Source organism: Oryctolagus cuniculus, chromosome 2 (genome assembly GCF_964237555.1).
Source record: "Oryctolagus cuniculus chromosome 2, mOryCun1.1, whole genome shotgun sequence".
Taxonomy (NCBI): domain Eukaryota; kingdom Metazoa; phylum Chordata; class Mammalia; order Lagomorpha; family Leporidae; genus Oryctolagus; species Oryctolagus cuniculus.
The window spans coordinates 20,420,822-20,439,071 of record NC_091433.1 but is presented as its reverse complement, the minus strand read 5'-3'; the positions used below and the strand labels follow the sequence as shown (position 1 = coordinate 20,439,071).

Below are 18,250 nucleotides of genomic sequence, written 5' to 3'. Positions count from 1 at the left end.
CCAGTTGCTCCACTTCTGATCCAGCTCCTTGCTAATGTGCCTGGGAAAGCAGCGGAGGATGGCCCAAGTCCTTGGGCTCCTGCACCCATGTGGGAAACCCGGAGGAAGCTCCTGGCTCCTGGCTTCAGGCTGGCTTAGCTCTGGCCATTATGGTCATTTGGGAGTGAACCAGCGGATGGAAGACCCCTTTCTCTCTGCCTCTACTTCTCTCTGTAAATCTTTCAAATAAATTAATCTTAAGAAAAAAAAACTGTTAATTTTGAATATCTGATACCAGTGATGAAATCTGAGTAAGACCACCGAAGGTCAGAAATACCTCAATTCAGGCATGTTAAATAATGCACGGAAGGACTCTTACAGTTGGAGAAGAGTCACACGGTCTAACAAGAACTGTACTGTAAAAGTTGAGTGTCACACGAAATCCAAGTGAGTATTAAACCTTCCTATCAAAGCACAGTTTCATTTCAGAGCACCCAAGGCAATGACGAACAGACACTCTGAACAGCTACAGCGAGAAACAAGCTATCATGCCAGAGATTTAAATGGATTCTATTTCTCTGATAACTGTCCTTTGGGCAGACTTATCAACGCCTGGAAAGAAAAAGGAGAGAAAGGATGTTAGAATAAACTTCTTAGTAACTCAAAGTAAAAATGTCAGCAGAGGAAAGGCCCTCTAAGACGTGAAATGCAAGGGGAAGAACCAAGAGACGCCTTGGGGAACAGACCTCACTGCACTTCCTGCTACCACCTTTCCTCGCCAAGTGCTACGTGCTGAAGATTTCCACATCCGCCCGTGACACAGTCACAGAGACCAAGTTCACCAGCCTGGCCCTCACAGCATTTACTTTTTATTTTAAAGTACTTTATTAACGGGCAGCACTGTAGTGCAGTGGTCCTGCACTGCAGCGTCCCATTTGGACAGCCGGTTCAAGTCCCGCCTGCTCCACTTCCAATCCAGCTCCCTGTTAATATCCTAGGAAAGCAGTAGAAGATGGTCCAGGTCCTTGGGCCCCTGCACCTACATGGGAAACCCAGAAGAAGCTCCTGGTTCCTGGCTTCGGATCAGCCCAGCTCCGGCCATTGCAGCCATTTGAGGAACAAGCCAGTGGATAGAAGACTTCTCTGTCTCTACCTCTCTCTGCACTCTTTCAAATAAACAAAATAAATCTTTTTAAAAACTACTTCATTAATCATAAAATGATAGAACAGGCAAGATGGATTTAGAAAGTCAGTAAAATGGTAGAGATTAGTCACTACATTAAGTACACACTGATTAAATATAATGCATTTTTTCCTTTTCCTTTTGCCTTTCAATTATTTATTTTAAAATACTTCAAATAATACAGAAAAGCATAAAGAAGAGTCCAATGAGGCCACGTAGATTTAACAACTTTTAATACCACACCATATTCACTGCATATGTATTTATTTATATATGTATATATATAAATATAGTCATATATACAATTTTCTTAAAAGCAGAGGGTGGATACATTACTATCAATTAACATAGATTTTATGCCAAGGATCATAACGTGAGGAAAGGGGCTGGGTGCTGGCATCCCATATGGGCACCAGTTCATGTCCTGTCTGCTCCACTTCCAATCCAGCTCCCTGCTAATGTGCCTAGGAAAGCAGTGGAAGATCGTCCAAGTATTTTGGTCCCTGCCACTCACACAGGAGAACAGGAAGAAGCTCCTGGCTCCCAGCTTCAGCCTGGCTAGTCCCAGCCATTGTAGCCATTTGGGGAGTGAACCTTCTCTCTGTCTTTCAAACAAATAAATAAATCTTTTTAAAAATATTTATTCATTTATTTGAGACGTAGAGTTACAGACAGAGAGAGGGAGAGACAGAAAAGTCTTACATCTGCTGGTTCACTCCTTAGATGGCTGCAAAGGCCAGAGCTGGGCCAATCCAAAGCCAGGAGCCAGGAGTTTCCTCCGGGTCTCCCATGTGGATGCAGGGACCCAAGGACTTGAGCCATCCTCCGCTGCTTTCCTAGGTGCATTAGCAGGGAGCTGGATCAGAATTGGAGCAGCTGGGACTCGAACCGGCACCTATACAGAATGCCGGCACCACAGACAGAGGCTTACCCCACTACAACACAGCATGGGCCCTAAATAAATAAATCTTTAAAAAAAAAAGTGAGGAAATAAATTTATTATTAAATAAGGTTATAATTCAGTGAATATAATCTTTACAAATATCCATGTACCAAATAATATGGCATCCACACATTTTTTTAATACTGTGTGTATTTTAACTTCCACGTAAGAGAGAAAACACATGGAAAGTTACTTTCTGAGTCTGGCTTATTTCACTTAGCATAGTGATCAACAGTTCTACCCATTTTGTTGCAGATGTCAGGATTTCATTAGTTTTTATGGCTAAGTAATATTCCATCAGGTGTACATACCACAATGTCATTATCCAGTCATCAGCTGATGGACAACCAGGTTGATTCCATGTTTTTGCTATTGTGAATTGGGCTGCAAAAAATGCGGGAGCACAGGTATCTCTTTCATATGCTGGCCTTTTTTTATTTATTTATTTATTTTTATATATTCCCAGAAATGGGATGGCTGAGTCACACGGCTGATCTAGTTTTCACTTTCTGAGGACTCTCCACACTGTTTTCCATAATGGCTGCATCAATTGGCATTCCCACCAACAGTGTACTAGAGTTCCTTTTTTTCTCCCAGTCTTACCATTTGCAATTTTTTGACTTCTGAGTAATAGCCATTCTAACTGGATTGAGATGATACCTCACTGTGGGTTCTGTTTGCATTTCCCTGATTGCTAGTGATCCTGAGCAGTGTTTCATACGTCTGTTGGCCATCAGTATTTCTTCTTTGGAAAGTTATCTTTTCAGATCCTTTGCCTATTTCTTAACTGGATTATTTGTTTTACTGGTGCTGAATTTCTTGAGCTCCTCATGTATTCTGGACCTATCCTTTATCAGATGCATTATGAGTATTTTCTCCATTCTGTCAGCTGTCTCTTCACTCTGTTGTTTTCCTCGCTGTGAAGAAGCTTCTTAGTTTGATATAATACCACTCATCTATTCCTGCTTTTATTACCTGTGCTTTCAGGGACTTATCCAAAACGCACTGCCTAGACTAGTATCTCGGAGTGATTCCCCTATGTTTTTCTCTAGTAGTTTCATGCTTTCAGGTCCATTTTGATCCATTTGAAGTGTTTTTATTTATTTATTTTTACTTTTATGCAGAAGGCAGAGAGACAGAGAAGGAGGAACAGAGAGAGATTTTCCATTAGTTGGTTCACTCCCCAAATGGCCAAAGCCAGGAACCCAAAACTCCATCCAGATCTTCCACAAGGATGGCAGGGGCAGAAGCACTTGACCGCCTGCCTTCACAGGTGCACTGGCAGGGACCTGGATCAGAAGCTGAGCAGCTGGGACTCAAACTGGCATTCCGATAAGGGATGACAGCATCACGCTACCACACAACACTGGATCCTGAGTTGATCTCTGTACAGGGTGTGGGGCAGGGGGTCTTATTTCAAACTTCCACATGTGGAAATCCAATTTTCCCAACATTTATTGAAGAGACTGTCTTTTCTCTAGGGAATGTTTTTAGTACATTTATCAAAGACAAGATGGTTGTAAGATGGGTAAATTAAATTCTGGGGTTTCTATCCTGTTTCATGTGTGTCTATTTGTAGGTCAGTATCATGCTGTTTTGGTTATAAATCTAGTATTGTGATGACTCCAGTTTTGATTTTATTGTTCAAGATTTCTTTGGTAAAAGCTCCACATGAATTTTAGGATTTTTTTTCTACTTCTACAAAGAATGTCAATGGTATTTTCATGAGGACTGCACTTAATCTATAAATTGCTTTTGGTAGTATGCATATTTTGATAATATTAATTCTGCAAATCCCTGAACATAGGCTTGTTTCCATTTTCTTGTGTCTTCTTCTACTTCTTTCATTATTGTTTTGTAATTTTCATTGTGGTGGTCTTTCACACCCTTAGTTCAATGTATCCAAATGTGTTTTTTTTTTTTTTTTTTGGTAAAGATTTATTTTATTTATTTGAAATACAGAGTTATAGAGAAAGGTAGAGACAGAGAGGTCTTCCATCAGCTGGCTCACTCCCCAGATGGCTGCATTGGCTGGAGCTGTACCGATCCGAAGCCAGGAGCAGAGCCTCTTCTGGGTCTCCCATGTGGGTGCAGGGGCCCAAGCACTCAGGCCATCTTCCACTGTTTTCCCAGGCCATAGTAGAGACCTGGATCGGAAGAGCGGCAGCCCGGACTAGAACCGGTGCCCATATGTGATGCCTGCGCCTCAGGCCAGGGTTTTAACCCACTGCGCCACAGTGCCGGCCCCCAAATGTTTTTAATATTTTTACAGCTACTGTTAATGTAATTTTAAGTTCTTTCTCAGTCTGGCCATTGTTAGTGTATAAAACTGCTACTGATTTTTTTCTGTGTCGATTTTGTATCCTAAAATTTTGCTGATTTCTTTAATCAAATCTAATAGTCTCTTGGTGTCCCTCAAAGAATTTTTTAAACAGACAAAATATATGAATCCACAGTGTTTAAATACTGGACATCTTGGCAGCCCAGAACAAGGAATCCTGAGCAAGTAGAAAAGATGAGGCCGAGCCACAACCGCCAGGCTTACTGCCTGTAGGGAGCGCGAAGCACAGAGGTGCAGAATCCAAAGAAAGCTCAAGGCCTTGGAGATGGAGTGGAGAACCTGGGGAGCCTAAGGCAGCGACACTTCACGGACAGAGCGCTGGAGAATCTATGCGGAGTACATGGGGAACAAAAAGTTCAGTGAGAAGGGGGGAGGCTCTCTGCTCAGATTAGCTGAGGATTTCCCTCTTTAGCTGAGTGCCATTTAGCACAAGAGTGTGAAGGAACAGCCAGCCAAGAAGAGGGAAAGAACTACCTGAAGGAAGCAGGAGGAACAACTGCCAGAATACACATACAGAGCCCAGAACAGTTTGTCTACCAACAAGGCAGAGTGGGAACCCCTCACAGTCCACAAACACCAGGTCAGCTACTCAGAAGAGCAGCCAGGGCCAGCGCTGTGCTGCGGTGGGTTTAGCTGCTACTCGCAATGCCGGCATCCCATCCGGCATCCCATATCGGCACCAGCTCAAATAGCAGCTCCACGTAGGATCCCACTCCCTATTAATGGGCCTGGGGAAACAACAGAAGACTGCCCAAGTGTGTGGGTCCCTGCCACTCACATGGGAGACCAGGATGAAGCTCTTGGCTCCTGACTTTGGTCTAGTCCAGCCCTGGCCATTGTGGCCATCTGAGAATGAACCAGGAATGGCAGATCTCTTTCTTTCTCTCTCTCTCTCTCTCTCTCTCTGTAACTCCTTCAAATAAAATAAATAAATCTTTAAGAATGAAAGAAAGTGAGAGAACAACACAAGAAAGGGAGATAATATTTGGGCAGTATTTGGAAAGTAATTACCAGATAAAGGAATTGTATCAACGATATGTAAAGAACACTTACTACTCAACACACAGACAACCACCACAGCTGAGAGCAGCAATACACTTGTATAGAGCTTCCTCCAAAGGTAACATTCAGATCCCAGTGAAAGAAGGGGCCGTCAAAGGAGGAGGTGCCTTTCTCTGAAGGGAGAGAGAACTTCCATTGTGATTATGGCCCTGTCTAAATAATGTCCAACTTTGTGGACTCAAAAGGCTTCCATAGCCTTGGCAGCTCATGACAAGAGCTTCGGGTGATCACTGATGTCATAAACAAGAGTGTCAATTGTTAAATCAACAACGGGAGTCACTGTGCACCTGCTCCCCATGTAGGATCACTGTCCTTAATGTGTTGTACTATGAGATTTAACAGTAAAACTTGTCTTTAAACAGTACTTTATATTTTGTTGTGTCTGTGTGAGTGCAAACTGTTGAAATCTTAGTATAGAGTTGATCTTCTGTATATAAAGAAAAGTAAAAATAAATCTTTTTTTTTTTTTTTTTTTTTGACAGGCAGAGTGGACAGTGAGAGAGAGAGACAGAGAGAAAGGTCTTCTTTTTTCCGTTAGTTCACCCTCCAATGGCCACTGTGGCCAGCGCGCTGTGGCCGGTGCACCATGCTGATCCGAAGGCAGGAGCCAGGTGCTTCTCCTGGTCTCCCATGCGGGTGCAGGGCCCAAGCACTTGGGCCATCCTCCACTGCACTCCCTGGCCACAGCAGAAAGCTGGACTGGAAGAGGAGCAACTGGGGCAGAATCCGGCGCCCCGACCAGGACTAGAAACCCGGGGTGCTGGCACCGCAGGCGGAAGATTAGCCTATTGAGCCGTGGCGCTGGCCAAAAATGAATCTTAATGTAGAATGGGATGGGAGAGGGAGTAGGAGGTGGGACAGGAGTGGGGGTGGGAGGGAGGGTATGAGGGTAAGAACTGCTATATTTCAAAAGCTGTAACTATGAAATTTATATTTATTAAATAAAAGCTTTCTATAAAAAATACAACATACAAAAAGCCCACAGTCATCTGAAATCATGCTCAACATAAAAGCAAATCAAAAGCACAATGCAGTATCACTTCACAATGGCTATAATTAGAAAGACAGCTAACAGGTTTGTGGAAGACAGAGAAGAACTGGAATCCTCCCACACTGCTGGTGGGAATGTAAAACGGTACAGCCACTCTGGAAGAGTCTGGCAGTTTTGTAAAAAGGCAAACATATATTTACCATATGTTCTAGCCATTCTAATCTTAGGTATTTCTCAAGAGAAATAAAAGCATGAGTCCATAAAAAGACTTATACATAAATATTCCTAGTAGCTTTGGTTGTAAGCCATCAGTAACTAGAGAAAACTTTAATGTTGACAAACACGTGAGTGGATATATCCATATAAAAGAATATCATTTGGGAGTAAGAAAGGATGAACTATTGACAAACACATCAACATGGATAGATATAAAAAATATTTATGCTGGCCGGCGCCATGGCTCACTAGGCTAATCCTCTACCTGCGGTGCTGGCACTCCAAGTTCTAGTCCCAGTTGGGGCGCCGATTTTATCCTGGCTGCTCCTCTTCCAGTCCAGCTCCCTGCTGTGGCCCAGGAAGGCAGTAGAGGATGGCCCAAGTGCTTGGGACTTCCACCCACATGGGAGACCAGGAGGAAGTGCCTGGCTCCTGGCTTCGAATCGGCACAGTGCACCGGCCCTGGCAGCCATTTGCGGGGTGAACCAACGGAGGGAAGACCTTTCTCTCTGTCTCTCTCTCTCACTGTCTAACTCTGCCTGTCAAATAAATAAATAAATATATATATATATATATATATATATATATATATATGCCGAGTAAATGAACACAATTCCCCCTCAAAAAAAAAAAAAAGTAAGTACTGTATGATTCCCTGTATATAAACTTCTAGAAAATGCAAGTTAGTCTGCAGTGACAGAAGATCAGCGGCTGTTCAGGGACTCTTAAAGTCAGAGGAGATAGGGCAATGGAATAGAAGAAAACTTGGGGGTAGTTATTCTGGCTGTGGTGATGGTTTCACAGGGAGATGCACAAGACAAAATTCATCAAATTATACATTTTAAATATGCAAAATGTGTTATAAGTAAATTATCCTATCTCAGAAAGCTGAAAGTATGAAAACCAAAATTAATTTTTCTCTAACAATCCACATATCACTAGGGTGACTGTACATCCCTGTTTGCCCAAAAAAGACCTGTTTACAAAACCTGCTGCGCTGGAACTCCATCTACTAGTGCGCCCATCACTCACAAAAAGTGAGTATTTGGCCTAGCAATTACCAGGCCAGTTGGGGTGTTCATATCTCATATTGGAGTGCTTAGGTTCAAGTCCCACCACCACTCCGGACTACAACTTCCTGCTAATGCAAACCCTGGGAGGCTGTAGGCTCACGTAATTGGGTCCTAACACCTATGTAGCAAACATAGATTTAATTACAAGCTCCCAGCTTCAGTCTGGCCCAGCACTACCTGTTGCAGGCATTTGGAACCAGCAAACCAGTGAACCAGCAAACAGGAGATCTCTGTGACTGTCTCTCAAATAAACAAAATAAACAATAAAGAGAAATTTACATGATCACATTATACACAAGCTTCAGCGCACAGTAAAAAAGTAAATCAGGCCGGCGCCGCGGCTCACTAGGCTAATCCTCTGCCTTGCGGCGCCGGCACACCAGGTTCTAGCCCCGGTCAGAGCGCCGGATTCTGTCCCGGTTGCCCCTCTTCCAGGCCAGCTCTCTGCTGTGGCCAGGGAGTGCGGTGGAGGATGGCCCAAGTCCTTAGGCCCTGCACCCCATGGGAGACCAGGAGAAGTACCTGGCTCCTGCCATCGGATCAGCGCGGTGCGCCAGCCACAGGGCGCCAGCCGCGGCAGCCATTGGAGGGTGAACCAACGGCAAAAGGAAGACCTTTCTCTCTGTCTCTCTCTCTCACTGTCCACTCTGCCTGTCAAAAAAAAAAAGTAAATCAAATTCAAAAAATGCTATATCAAATAGAACGATGTCAATAAACTAAAAAACACTAAACATTTATCTTGTTTTTCCTCAAATAAACTATAAAAAAGTAAGCCAACAGCTGATTAAAGAAAGCTTTTCTTTACAGAAAAATCACAGCTAATAAACACATTACAGCTCTGGGCAATGATCAGCAACTTCTGCAAAAATCATCAGACAAAAATCTGTCAGGGAACTTTATAACAGATGGTTTAGGCTGGCCAATACCTGAACACACGATCAATCCTTTTTTGTTGTTGTTTTTCAAGATTTATTTACTTGAAAAGCAGAGTTACAAGGAGGGAGAGACAGTGTGAGAGACCTTCCATCTACTGGTTCACTCCCCAAATGGTTGTAACAGCCAGAGAGGGCTGGGTCAGGCCAAAGACAGGAACCAGGAGCTTCTTCCTGGTCTCCTACATGGACGTCAGAGGCCCCAGCACTTGGGCCATCTTCTGTTGCTTTCCCAGGCACATCAGAGGGAAGCTAGATTGGAAGCGGAGCAGCCAGATATGAACTGGCACCCGTATGGGATGCTGGTGTCACAAAAAGCGAACAACCAGGGGTGAGGATTGACACAGTGGTTAAGACTCCCCGTGCCATGTCAGAGTGCATGAGACTGAGTCCCAACTCTGCTTCCAATTCTAGCTTCCTGCTAATGTGCGCCCTGGGAGGTAGCAGACGATGGTTCAAGTAGTAGGGCCCATGCCACCTACTTGGGAAATCCAGATGGGGTTCCAGGCTCCTGGCTTTGGTCTGGCCCAGCCCTAGTTGCTGTGAGCACTGAGGGAGTGAACCTCTGTCCGTTTGCATTTCAAATAAATAAACATGAAATAATTTTTTAAAAAGCAAACAACCAGTCATTATCTACCTTTTGATGTGACAAAGAAGCAAAGCTCACAGTCAGGAAGGTAAACTCTAAAAGAATTAGCCACAATAGCTACCTGCAGTCGCTTCTAGGGAGGGAAAAACGCAGGATGGAAACAAATTGCTCTTCTTTGTAAAACTTCATAGAACTATTTGATTCTACTGCCACATACAGACTTCCAATTGGGATACAATTCTGCATATCATACTGTGTACCCTTGCCCTTCTCACTCCTTTTTAGTGTCTTCACAAAGCTATGCCACTAACACCAGAATCTGATCCCAGAACCTGCTCATCGCCTAAAAAGAAACCCCGTACTCGTCCACAGTTCTCCCCCTGCCACCGGCCTCTGGCAACCATGACCGACTCTGTCGCCACCAATCTGTTCCTCTGGACGCCTCACGAAAACAGGATCAGACAAGAGCTACACAGAGGCTTTGAGTTAAAGCTTCATGAATGAAAGACTTTCATTTAAAAATCAGAATCGCTAGAGGATGAACTGCAGCCTACTAGGAGGTAAGCGGGGAAACCACAGGAAAGGAGCAGTCGGTACGCACTGAATCCACTTAGCTCCAGACTCGAAGCAGGCATGCGTGTGGGGACGACGGTCACAGTACACAATGTAAACAAGACAAGTCAGATAAAAGGGGGAGAGAAAGGGACACGGGAGGTGGGAGACAGCATAAGCACAATGATGGTCTCATATTTTAGAGTTTTAGGCCAAAATACTTAACAGAAAATTGAAAAAAAAAATCAAAGGAGTTATAAGCAATATTCAAAGGTCTAAGAGTTAACCTGGCAAAGAAACAATCAACCAAACTGGACAGTGACTGTGGAGGAGGAAAGAGATGGGATGGAGAAACAAAGTCTGCCGATGCTCAGTTTTTAGATGAAAGAAGACCAAAAAATGACTAAATGCCAGAGAAAGCCACAAAGGCACCCACGAGAACAAAAACACAGCAGCAACACACATTAAAGGAAGCTAACACAGAACATATAGCACAAAATAAACAGAAGCAATAAAAACAGAAAGCGTAAGAGAGCAAAACTAAGCCCAGGCACATCTGGCTGAATCCCTCCATTAAAAGAAAGCTTGTCAGACGGGATCACACACCTGCACACACAGACTAACCACCCATTTCATCACTTCCAAGACGTCTATTTGGTCACATGCCAGCCTCTGCCATATTGAGGCAGGCTCTGTAACTGCTGTGGCGTGGTTTGACTGCCCACGAGCAAACGTGGTCCCAGCTCCCCATGCTGTCATGTCCTCATGTCAGAACTGTGGGAACTACGACGGAGAGTCAGCTGCACTGCCCTGGGTTCAGCACCTCAGTACCCCAGCATGCGCGCAACGGGGCCCGCAGCAACAACCAAGGGCGTCCCAGGACCTGAGGAAGGGAGGTCCCACAGACAGAGGGAGCGGCGGCAGGTCTCCCTAGTCAGTGAGCTCAGGACTTCCTATCTCAGCCCTCTAAGAAACCGGAGTTCCAGGCAACCAGCGGCTGACGGCGCGATTCCCCCAGCACCAGGAACGGCGTTCCACTATTTTTAAAAGAAAAAGAACACTGCTAAGCGAACCCCCACTTAGACACTACAGCTGTGCGCCTGCCGGTTACCTGTTCCCTTCAGCTTTCCACACTGCCCTTCAGAAAGCTTTATTGCTAGTTTATTAACCTTTTTCTCTGACAAAAGATAAGCTGAGATCTTGTGCGGATTCTCTTCTCAAAGTCACCACACAGTCATTCAGCTCCACTGCTTTCAATCTAACTTTCAGACATAAGGCTTTTCAAAGGCTTGGGAGGAAGAACAGGAGAGTGAGGCCTCAGGATTCCTCCGGCTCCCTCCGTAAGCGCATTTGCAACACAGACCCTGGGGGAGAGGAATTCACTGTGCCTCGTGGCCCAGCATGATTCACAAACTGCAGGCTAGCATTTGGAAATGTCATTTTTATTGATTTCCATTTGATGTTGCATTTGCCTTTCCTGGAGTACACAAATTATGTTTATGGCATTTCTCTAATAGCAGACCTTGAAAATCTAAGTTTAAATGAGCTCTGAAAAAATATATAACCAAATGAAATATCCAACTAAACAAAACTATCTGGATACACATAAATTAATGCTGATTTTAGCACTCAAATATATCTTCCCTAACACTCCATAGGTCACAAGAAGGGTGCAAACATACTACATAATGGAATAATAACACATTTCAGAGTCTAACAGGCAGCTAACAACAGTAAGGGAAAAGCAAATCTCAGGAACAAAATATAAATCTGTCAACTCACCACCTATAAAACATAAAGCATCCCTCAAAGAGTGAGATTAGAAAAATGAACATCAAACCCATTCTATAAACCTAGGAATCTGTGAAGCACTGCCAGTCCATAATAAAAATCCAGTAACAAAGGACAATTTATCTTGCTAGCACCCATCCTTCCTTTCTAAAGATTTCTAGAACAAATTAGTCAGTGAAAAGCTACTGTTACTCACAATAAGAGGTGAAGTTTGGGTTACACACTAGGTTTAAAGTTTAAATGTAGTTTGCTACTTTCAAATAGCCATTATTCAATAAGCCAACTTATAGATGAGCTGTACAGAATTAAATCACCCACATTAGAAGACAACAACCCTCGCAGGTAACAGGACCTCATCCTTAGGTCTGTGTCCACACAAGGAAGAAACATAAGTCTTAAACAACAGTCCTGCTAACAGAGCAAGGAATGGGTTGAGCTTTTGTTTAAAAAAAAAGAAGAAAGAAAAAAGCCAACAGGTTAATAGGACTTCCTTATCTTATGGCACTGAAAATTTTTAGAGAAATTACCGATTTAAAACTTTTTAATTTTTTTTAAAAGAGATTCACTGACTTATTTGAAAATCAGAGTTAATGAGAGAGAGAAAAGAATCTTCCATCTGCTAGTTCACTCCTCAAATGGCCTCAAATGCTGGGTCTGGGCCAGGCCAAAGCAATAATCCTGGAATTCCACCCTGGGTCTCCCACAGAGGTGCAGGGACCCAAGCACTTGGGCCATCCTTTGCTGCTTTCCCAGGCACATCAGCAGGAAGATGGATCAGAAGTGGAGCAGCCGGACTAGGCACAGTGCCAGCCTGGGATGCAGCCATCACAGGTGCAGCTTAACCTACTGCACCACAAGGCCAGCCCCTTATTTCAAACTTAAAAAAATTTTATTTATTTATTTATTTATTTATTTATTTGAGAGAGAGAACTCTCATCCCTTGGTTCCCTCCCCAAATGCCTGCAATGGCCCTGATCCAGGGGACAAGAAGCTGAAGCTGGGAATTCAATCCCAGTCTCCCACATGGGTGGTAGGAAACCAATCATTTGAGCCATCGCCACTGCCTCCCAGGGTCTGCATTAGCAGAAAGCTCGAGTTAGGAGCAGAGCCGGGCACGGAATCCAGGTACTCCCATACAGGGTTCGGGCATCTTAACCACTATCGTAGCCATTAGGACAAATGCCTGCCTCAGATTTCAACATCTTCCTCCACAAGGAACATTATAAAGCATGGAAGGATCAATTACAAGTTGATGCAGTGACATAAGCGATACTGCATTTCCGAAAGCCTGAACTTCTACCCATCTTCCAAAACCTGTTCAAGCACCATGTCTTCAGACAGTCCTGACCAGCGGACACACACCTGAGTCCCACTGCTTATTTTGCAGAGCATCTAGTCCTTCCTGTAATACTGTCAACACTTACCACAGGCTGCTTCACATGGATAACCTTTAGGCACGTCTCAGCTCCACGCCAGCATTTTAGTTGTTTCACAAGGATTGTCATAAAACGGAAACTTGGGGCAGGTGTGTGGTACAGTAATTAAGTTGGCAACTGAGAAACCCACAGCCCATATCAAGGTGCCTGTTTCAAGTCCCAGCCACTCTGCTTCCAATCCAACTTCCTACAAACGTGTACCAGGGGACACAGCAGGTGATGGCTCAAGTACTTGAGTCCCGACCACCCGCACAGGAGACCCCAGACAGGACTGAGTTCCATGCTTTGCACTGGCCCAGCCATGGTTACTGTGGGCAGTGAACCAGCAGATGGAAGACCTCTTTTCAGCTGACTCTCTACCTTCCAAATTAAATGAAAACAAGTAACTTTTTAATGAAATCTTATTTCTCAATAGCAACTGAGACCAGAGTCGTCGTCTTTAAAAAAAAAAAAAGATTTATTTATTTATTTATTTGACAGGTCGAGTTACAGACAGTGAGAGGTAGAGACAGAGAGAAAGCTCTTCCCTCCATTGGTTCACTCCGCAATTGGCCGCAATGGCTGGAGCTGTGCCGATCCGAAGCCAGGAGCCAGGTGCTTCTCCTGGTCTCCCATGGGGTGCAGGGCCCAAGCACTTGGGCCATCCTCCACTGACTTCCCGGGCCACAGTAGAGAGCTGGACTGGAAGAGGAGCAACAGGGACAGAATCTGGCGCCCCAACTGGGACTAGAACCCAGGGTGCCGGCGCCACAGGTGGAGGATTAGCCTAGTGAGCCATGGCGCCAGACCTACCTTTCTTTTTTTATTGACAGGCAGAGTGGACAGTGAGAGAGAGACACAGAGAAAGGTCTTCCCTCTAAGAGAGACAGAGAGAAAGGTCTTCCTTTGCCGTTGGTTCACCCTCCAATGGCCGCTGCGGCCAGTGCACTGCGCTGATCCAAAGCCAGGAGCCAAGTGCTTCTCCTGGTCTCCCATGTGGGTGCAGGGCCCAAGGACTTGGGCCATCCTCCACTGCACTCCTGGGCCACAGCAGAGAGCTGGACTGGAAGAGGGGCAACCGGGACAGAATCCGGCGCCCCGACCGGGACTAGAACCCGGTGTGCCGGCGCCGCAAGGTGGAGGATTAGCCTATCGAGCCGGGGAGCCAGCCAAGGCCCTACCTTTCAAATACATAAATCTTGGGTCCGGCGCTGTGGCATAGTGGGTAAAGCTGCCGCCTGCAGTGCTGGCATCCCATATGGGTGCCAGTTTTAGTCCCGGATGCTCCCCTTCTGATCCAGCTCTGTGCTATGGCCTGGGAAAGCAGTAGAAGATGGCCCAAGTCCTTGGGCCCCTGCAGCTGCGTGGGAGACCTGGAAGAAGCTCTTGGCTCCTGGCTTTGGGATCTGGCTTTGCCATCTGGGCAGTGAGCCAGCAGATGGAAGACCTCTCTCTCTCTCTCTCTCTCTCCCTGCCTCACTCCCTCCCTCTCTGTAACTCTGCCTTTCAAATAAATAAATGTTTTTTTTTTTTTTTTTTTTTTTTTTTTTTTTTTAAGATTTATCTTCTACTGCTTTCCCAGGCCATAGCAGAGAGCTAGATCAGAAGTGGAGCAGCTGGGTCTTGAACTAGCACCCATATGGGATACCAGTGCTTCAGGCCAGGGCGTTAACTCACTGCGCCACAGTGCCGGCCCCAATAAATAAGTATTTTAAAAAATAGACCCAAATCTTTTTTTAAAAAATGGATGATGGGCCAGTACTGTGGCACAGTAGGTTAAATCTCCACCCGTGGCACCAGCATCTTATGTGGGCACCAGTTTGTATCCCGGCTGCTCCTATGCTGATCCAGCACTGTGCTATGGCCTGAGAAAGCAGTAGAAGATGGCCCAAGTCCTTGGGCCCCTGCACACACATGGGAGACCCGGAAGAAGCTCCTGGCTCCTGGCTTCAGATTGGCCCAGCTCCAGCCATTGCGGCCATCTGTGGAGTGAACCAGAGGCTGGAAGACCTTTCTCTCTGCCTCTCCCCCTCTGTGTCTGTTAACTCTGTCTCTCAAATAAAGAAATAAACTTTGAAAAAAAAAAATGGCTGATGAACTCAAATAGGCATTTCTCTAAAGAAGACAAACACAAATAGCCCATAAGCACATAAAAAGATGATCAACATCATTAGTAACAAGGGAAATAAAAATCAAAACCACAAGATACCAGTTTGCAAGTACCAGGACGGCTATAAGTAAAAAACAGCAAAAGTTAAGTGCTGGCAGGCTGTGGAGCAATGCCCGTACACTGCTGGGGGGAATGCAGATAGGTATAGCCACTGTGAGAAATGTTCTGGAGATTCCTCAAAAAACTAAACAGAATTACCATATGACCCAATAATGTCATTATGTACTCAGAGTGTATACCCAAAAGAATGGAAAACAGGGACTCAGATATTTGTATTTGGAAGTTGTTGCATTTTTCACAATGGCCACAAGGTATAAATGACACAAGAGCCCATCAACAGACAAGTGAATCAACAAAGCGTGCTTTATAACGAATACTACACAGTGTATACACTAGACAAAAACAGGTGTGAAGTACTGACGTACATGCTAGCACACAGATCAGCCTTGAGAACATTATGCCAAAAGAAATAACGCAGACATAGAAAGACGAATACTGCAGAATTCCATTTAACTGAGGTACTTGGACTGGCCAAATTCATAGCAACCAAAAGTAGACTAGAGGTCATCAGAGGCTATGTTACAGGAGGAATGGGTAAGTTACTGCCTAATGGTGACGGTTTCGTGCTTTTTTAAGAATTATTTATTTATTTACTTATTTGAAAGTCAGAGTTACACAGGAAGAGGGAGAGACAGAGAGCCAGACAGTCCACCTGCTGATTCTCTCTCCAGACAGCCACAACAGCAAGGCTGGACCAGGCTGCGGCAAGGAGCCTGGAACTCTATTTGGGTCTCCCACATGGGTACAGGGGCCCAAGGATTTGGGCTATTTTCCACTGCTTTCTCAGGCACATCAGCAGGGAACTGGATCTGAAATGGAGCAGCTGGGACTCGAACTACCACCCACATGGGATGCCAGCACTGCGATAGCAGCTCAACTCACCACACTGGGAAGGTAATATTTTTTTTTTTTTTTTTTTTTTTTGACAGGCAGAGTGGAGTGTGAGAGAGAGATAGAGAGAAAGGTCTTCCTTTGCCGTTGGTTCACCCTCCAATAGCCACTGCGGCCGGCGCACCGCGCTGATCCGATGACAGGAGCCAGGTACTTCTCCTGGTCTCCCATGGGGTGCAGGGCCCAAGCACTTGGGCCATTCTCCACTGCACTCCCTGGCCACAGCAGAGAGCTGGCCTGGAAGAGGGGCAACCGGGACAGAATCCAGTGCCCCGACCGGGACTAGAACCCGGTGTGCCGGCGCCGCAAGGCGGAGGATTAGCCTAGTGAGCCGTGGCGCCGGCCTACTGGGAAGGTAATTAAGGCCACCAAACTGTACATTTTCAAATAATCAAAATGGCAAGGTTTATATTATGTATATTTGAGCACAATAAAAATAAATAAACATAAGTAAACTTTAAGGCACAAAGCCAACCAAGAAAGAAACACTGAGGCTAACACAGTGCAGAGAGATGACAGCACACGCGTACCTGTCCACGCACTGCACTCGGGACACGGGAGGCAGGCATCTCCGGTTATGAGCTTCTCGGGCAGCAAGCCTAGCCTCTGACAACTGAAAAAGAGCACAGAACTCGCTGAGAAAAAACTAGCAAACGTGCTAACCTCCTAGGAAAACTGCTGTCACGTGCTGACATCAAGGATGTAGAAATTCAGGCAGCACAATGTGGAACACGAGTGCTCATTTCAGGGGAAAACAAAACTCAGAAAACCAGGACAAGAGGAGAGCACTTCTGTCGCTCCCCCTCTTCACGGAGGAACGATACAAGACCCTGCGTTGTTCTTTTGTCTGCTCGGCCCTCCCCGGGTTTGCTGCTGGTTCTTCCCGGGTTGGCTACTGACCCTTCCACCTCCGTGGAAGGGCGGTTCCCCCTGCCACTTTCCCCACTTCCACGGGGGAGCGGCACACCGCCGGCCGGCTCTCTCGGGGGCTGCACAGGTGTTCCTTCAGATAGATGTTCCTGGTGCATGTTGTCTCTCTCCTCCTTTATAGTCCTCTTCCACCAATCCCAACTCTGCTACCCACACGCCGAGCACGCTGCTCTCCTCCAATCAGGAGCAGGATCAGCTCCTGCAGGTCATCACTCAAGTTGGCGAGAGGCAGCTGTGTAGAAGTTGTTACTCCCTTCTCAGCGCCATATTGTGGGAGAGCAGATGCATAGAATAAGTCTTAATTCCAGTAACTTAGTCTAGTCCGAGTTGCTCCCCACACACTTCAGGTAACACCCAACAAGGGAAAGGACTGAGAGATTAACGCACACGCGTTGGCCTTAACAATGCTCGGAAGAGTAGCATAATAAACTGAGCAACGCTGAAGATCCCTGGGCAAAGTCTTCAGAAACTTTACTTGGGACTGAATCCAAGAGGACACAAAACTCATAACTACGTCTTGATGCCTTCACTGGTCATCCACGCTAGATAAAGGATGTTCAATGCAAATGTCCACAAAAACATGTTCTTCTACTACTTCCTCAATGATTATGACCTAGACTCTTTAGGGAGAGATCTATGCAGTCCTTGCAAGCAGACTGCTATGAAATGAATGATGCCAATCCCCAAAATTCACTTGTTGAAGCATAACCTCCAGTGTGATGGCTTAGCCTGAGCACCCCCAATCCAAAAACCCAGAACATTTCAGATGTCAAGAGTGGATTTCTGGATTAGGGGTGTTCAACCAGTGAAGATTATGCAAACATTCTAAAACTTCAAAAATCCAAAATCTAAACACTTTTGGCCCTAAGCATGTCAGATAAGGAATATTTATCTTGCATTTAGAGTAGGGCTTTGGAGAAGCAATTAGGTCATGAATAAGGTGCCCCTGTGTGTGGGATTAATACTCTTAGGAGAACTTTCTCTTTCCGGCCTCTCTCTGTGCCAAGCAGGGATAAAATGAGAAGAAAGCCATCTGCAAACCAGGCAGCCAGCCCTCAGTAGACACTAGATCTGCCAGAAACTTCATCTTGGACTCTGCAGCCTCCAGGACTGGGAGACACAAATGCATGTT

General features: G+C 45.3%; 1 protein-coding gene across 7 annotated transcripts in view; it reads right to left on the bottom strand.

The window, feature by feature from the left end:
* The window catches only part of ZCCHC4 (zinc finger CCHC-type containing 4), a 59,950-nt gene that overhangs the window by 40,541 nt on the left and 1,159 nt on the right, over window positions 1-18,250 (bottom strand). For all 7 annotated transcript variants that reach the window (XR_001795666.3, XR_011386205.1, XM_017350564.3 and 4 more), the window contains exon 3: window positions 16,719-16,801. Coding sequence is in view for 5 of the 7 variants with exons in the window: in XM_017350564.3 (XP_017206053.2) it covers window positions 16,719-16,801 (83 nt within the window). In the remaining 2 variants the exon portion in view is untranslated. The remainder of the gene's footprint in view (window positions 1-16,718; window positions 16,802-18,250) is intronic.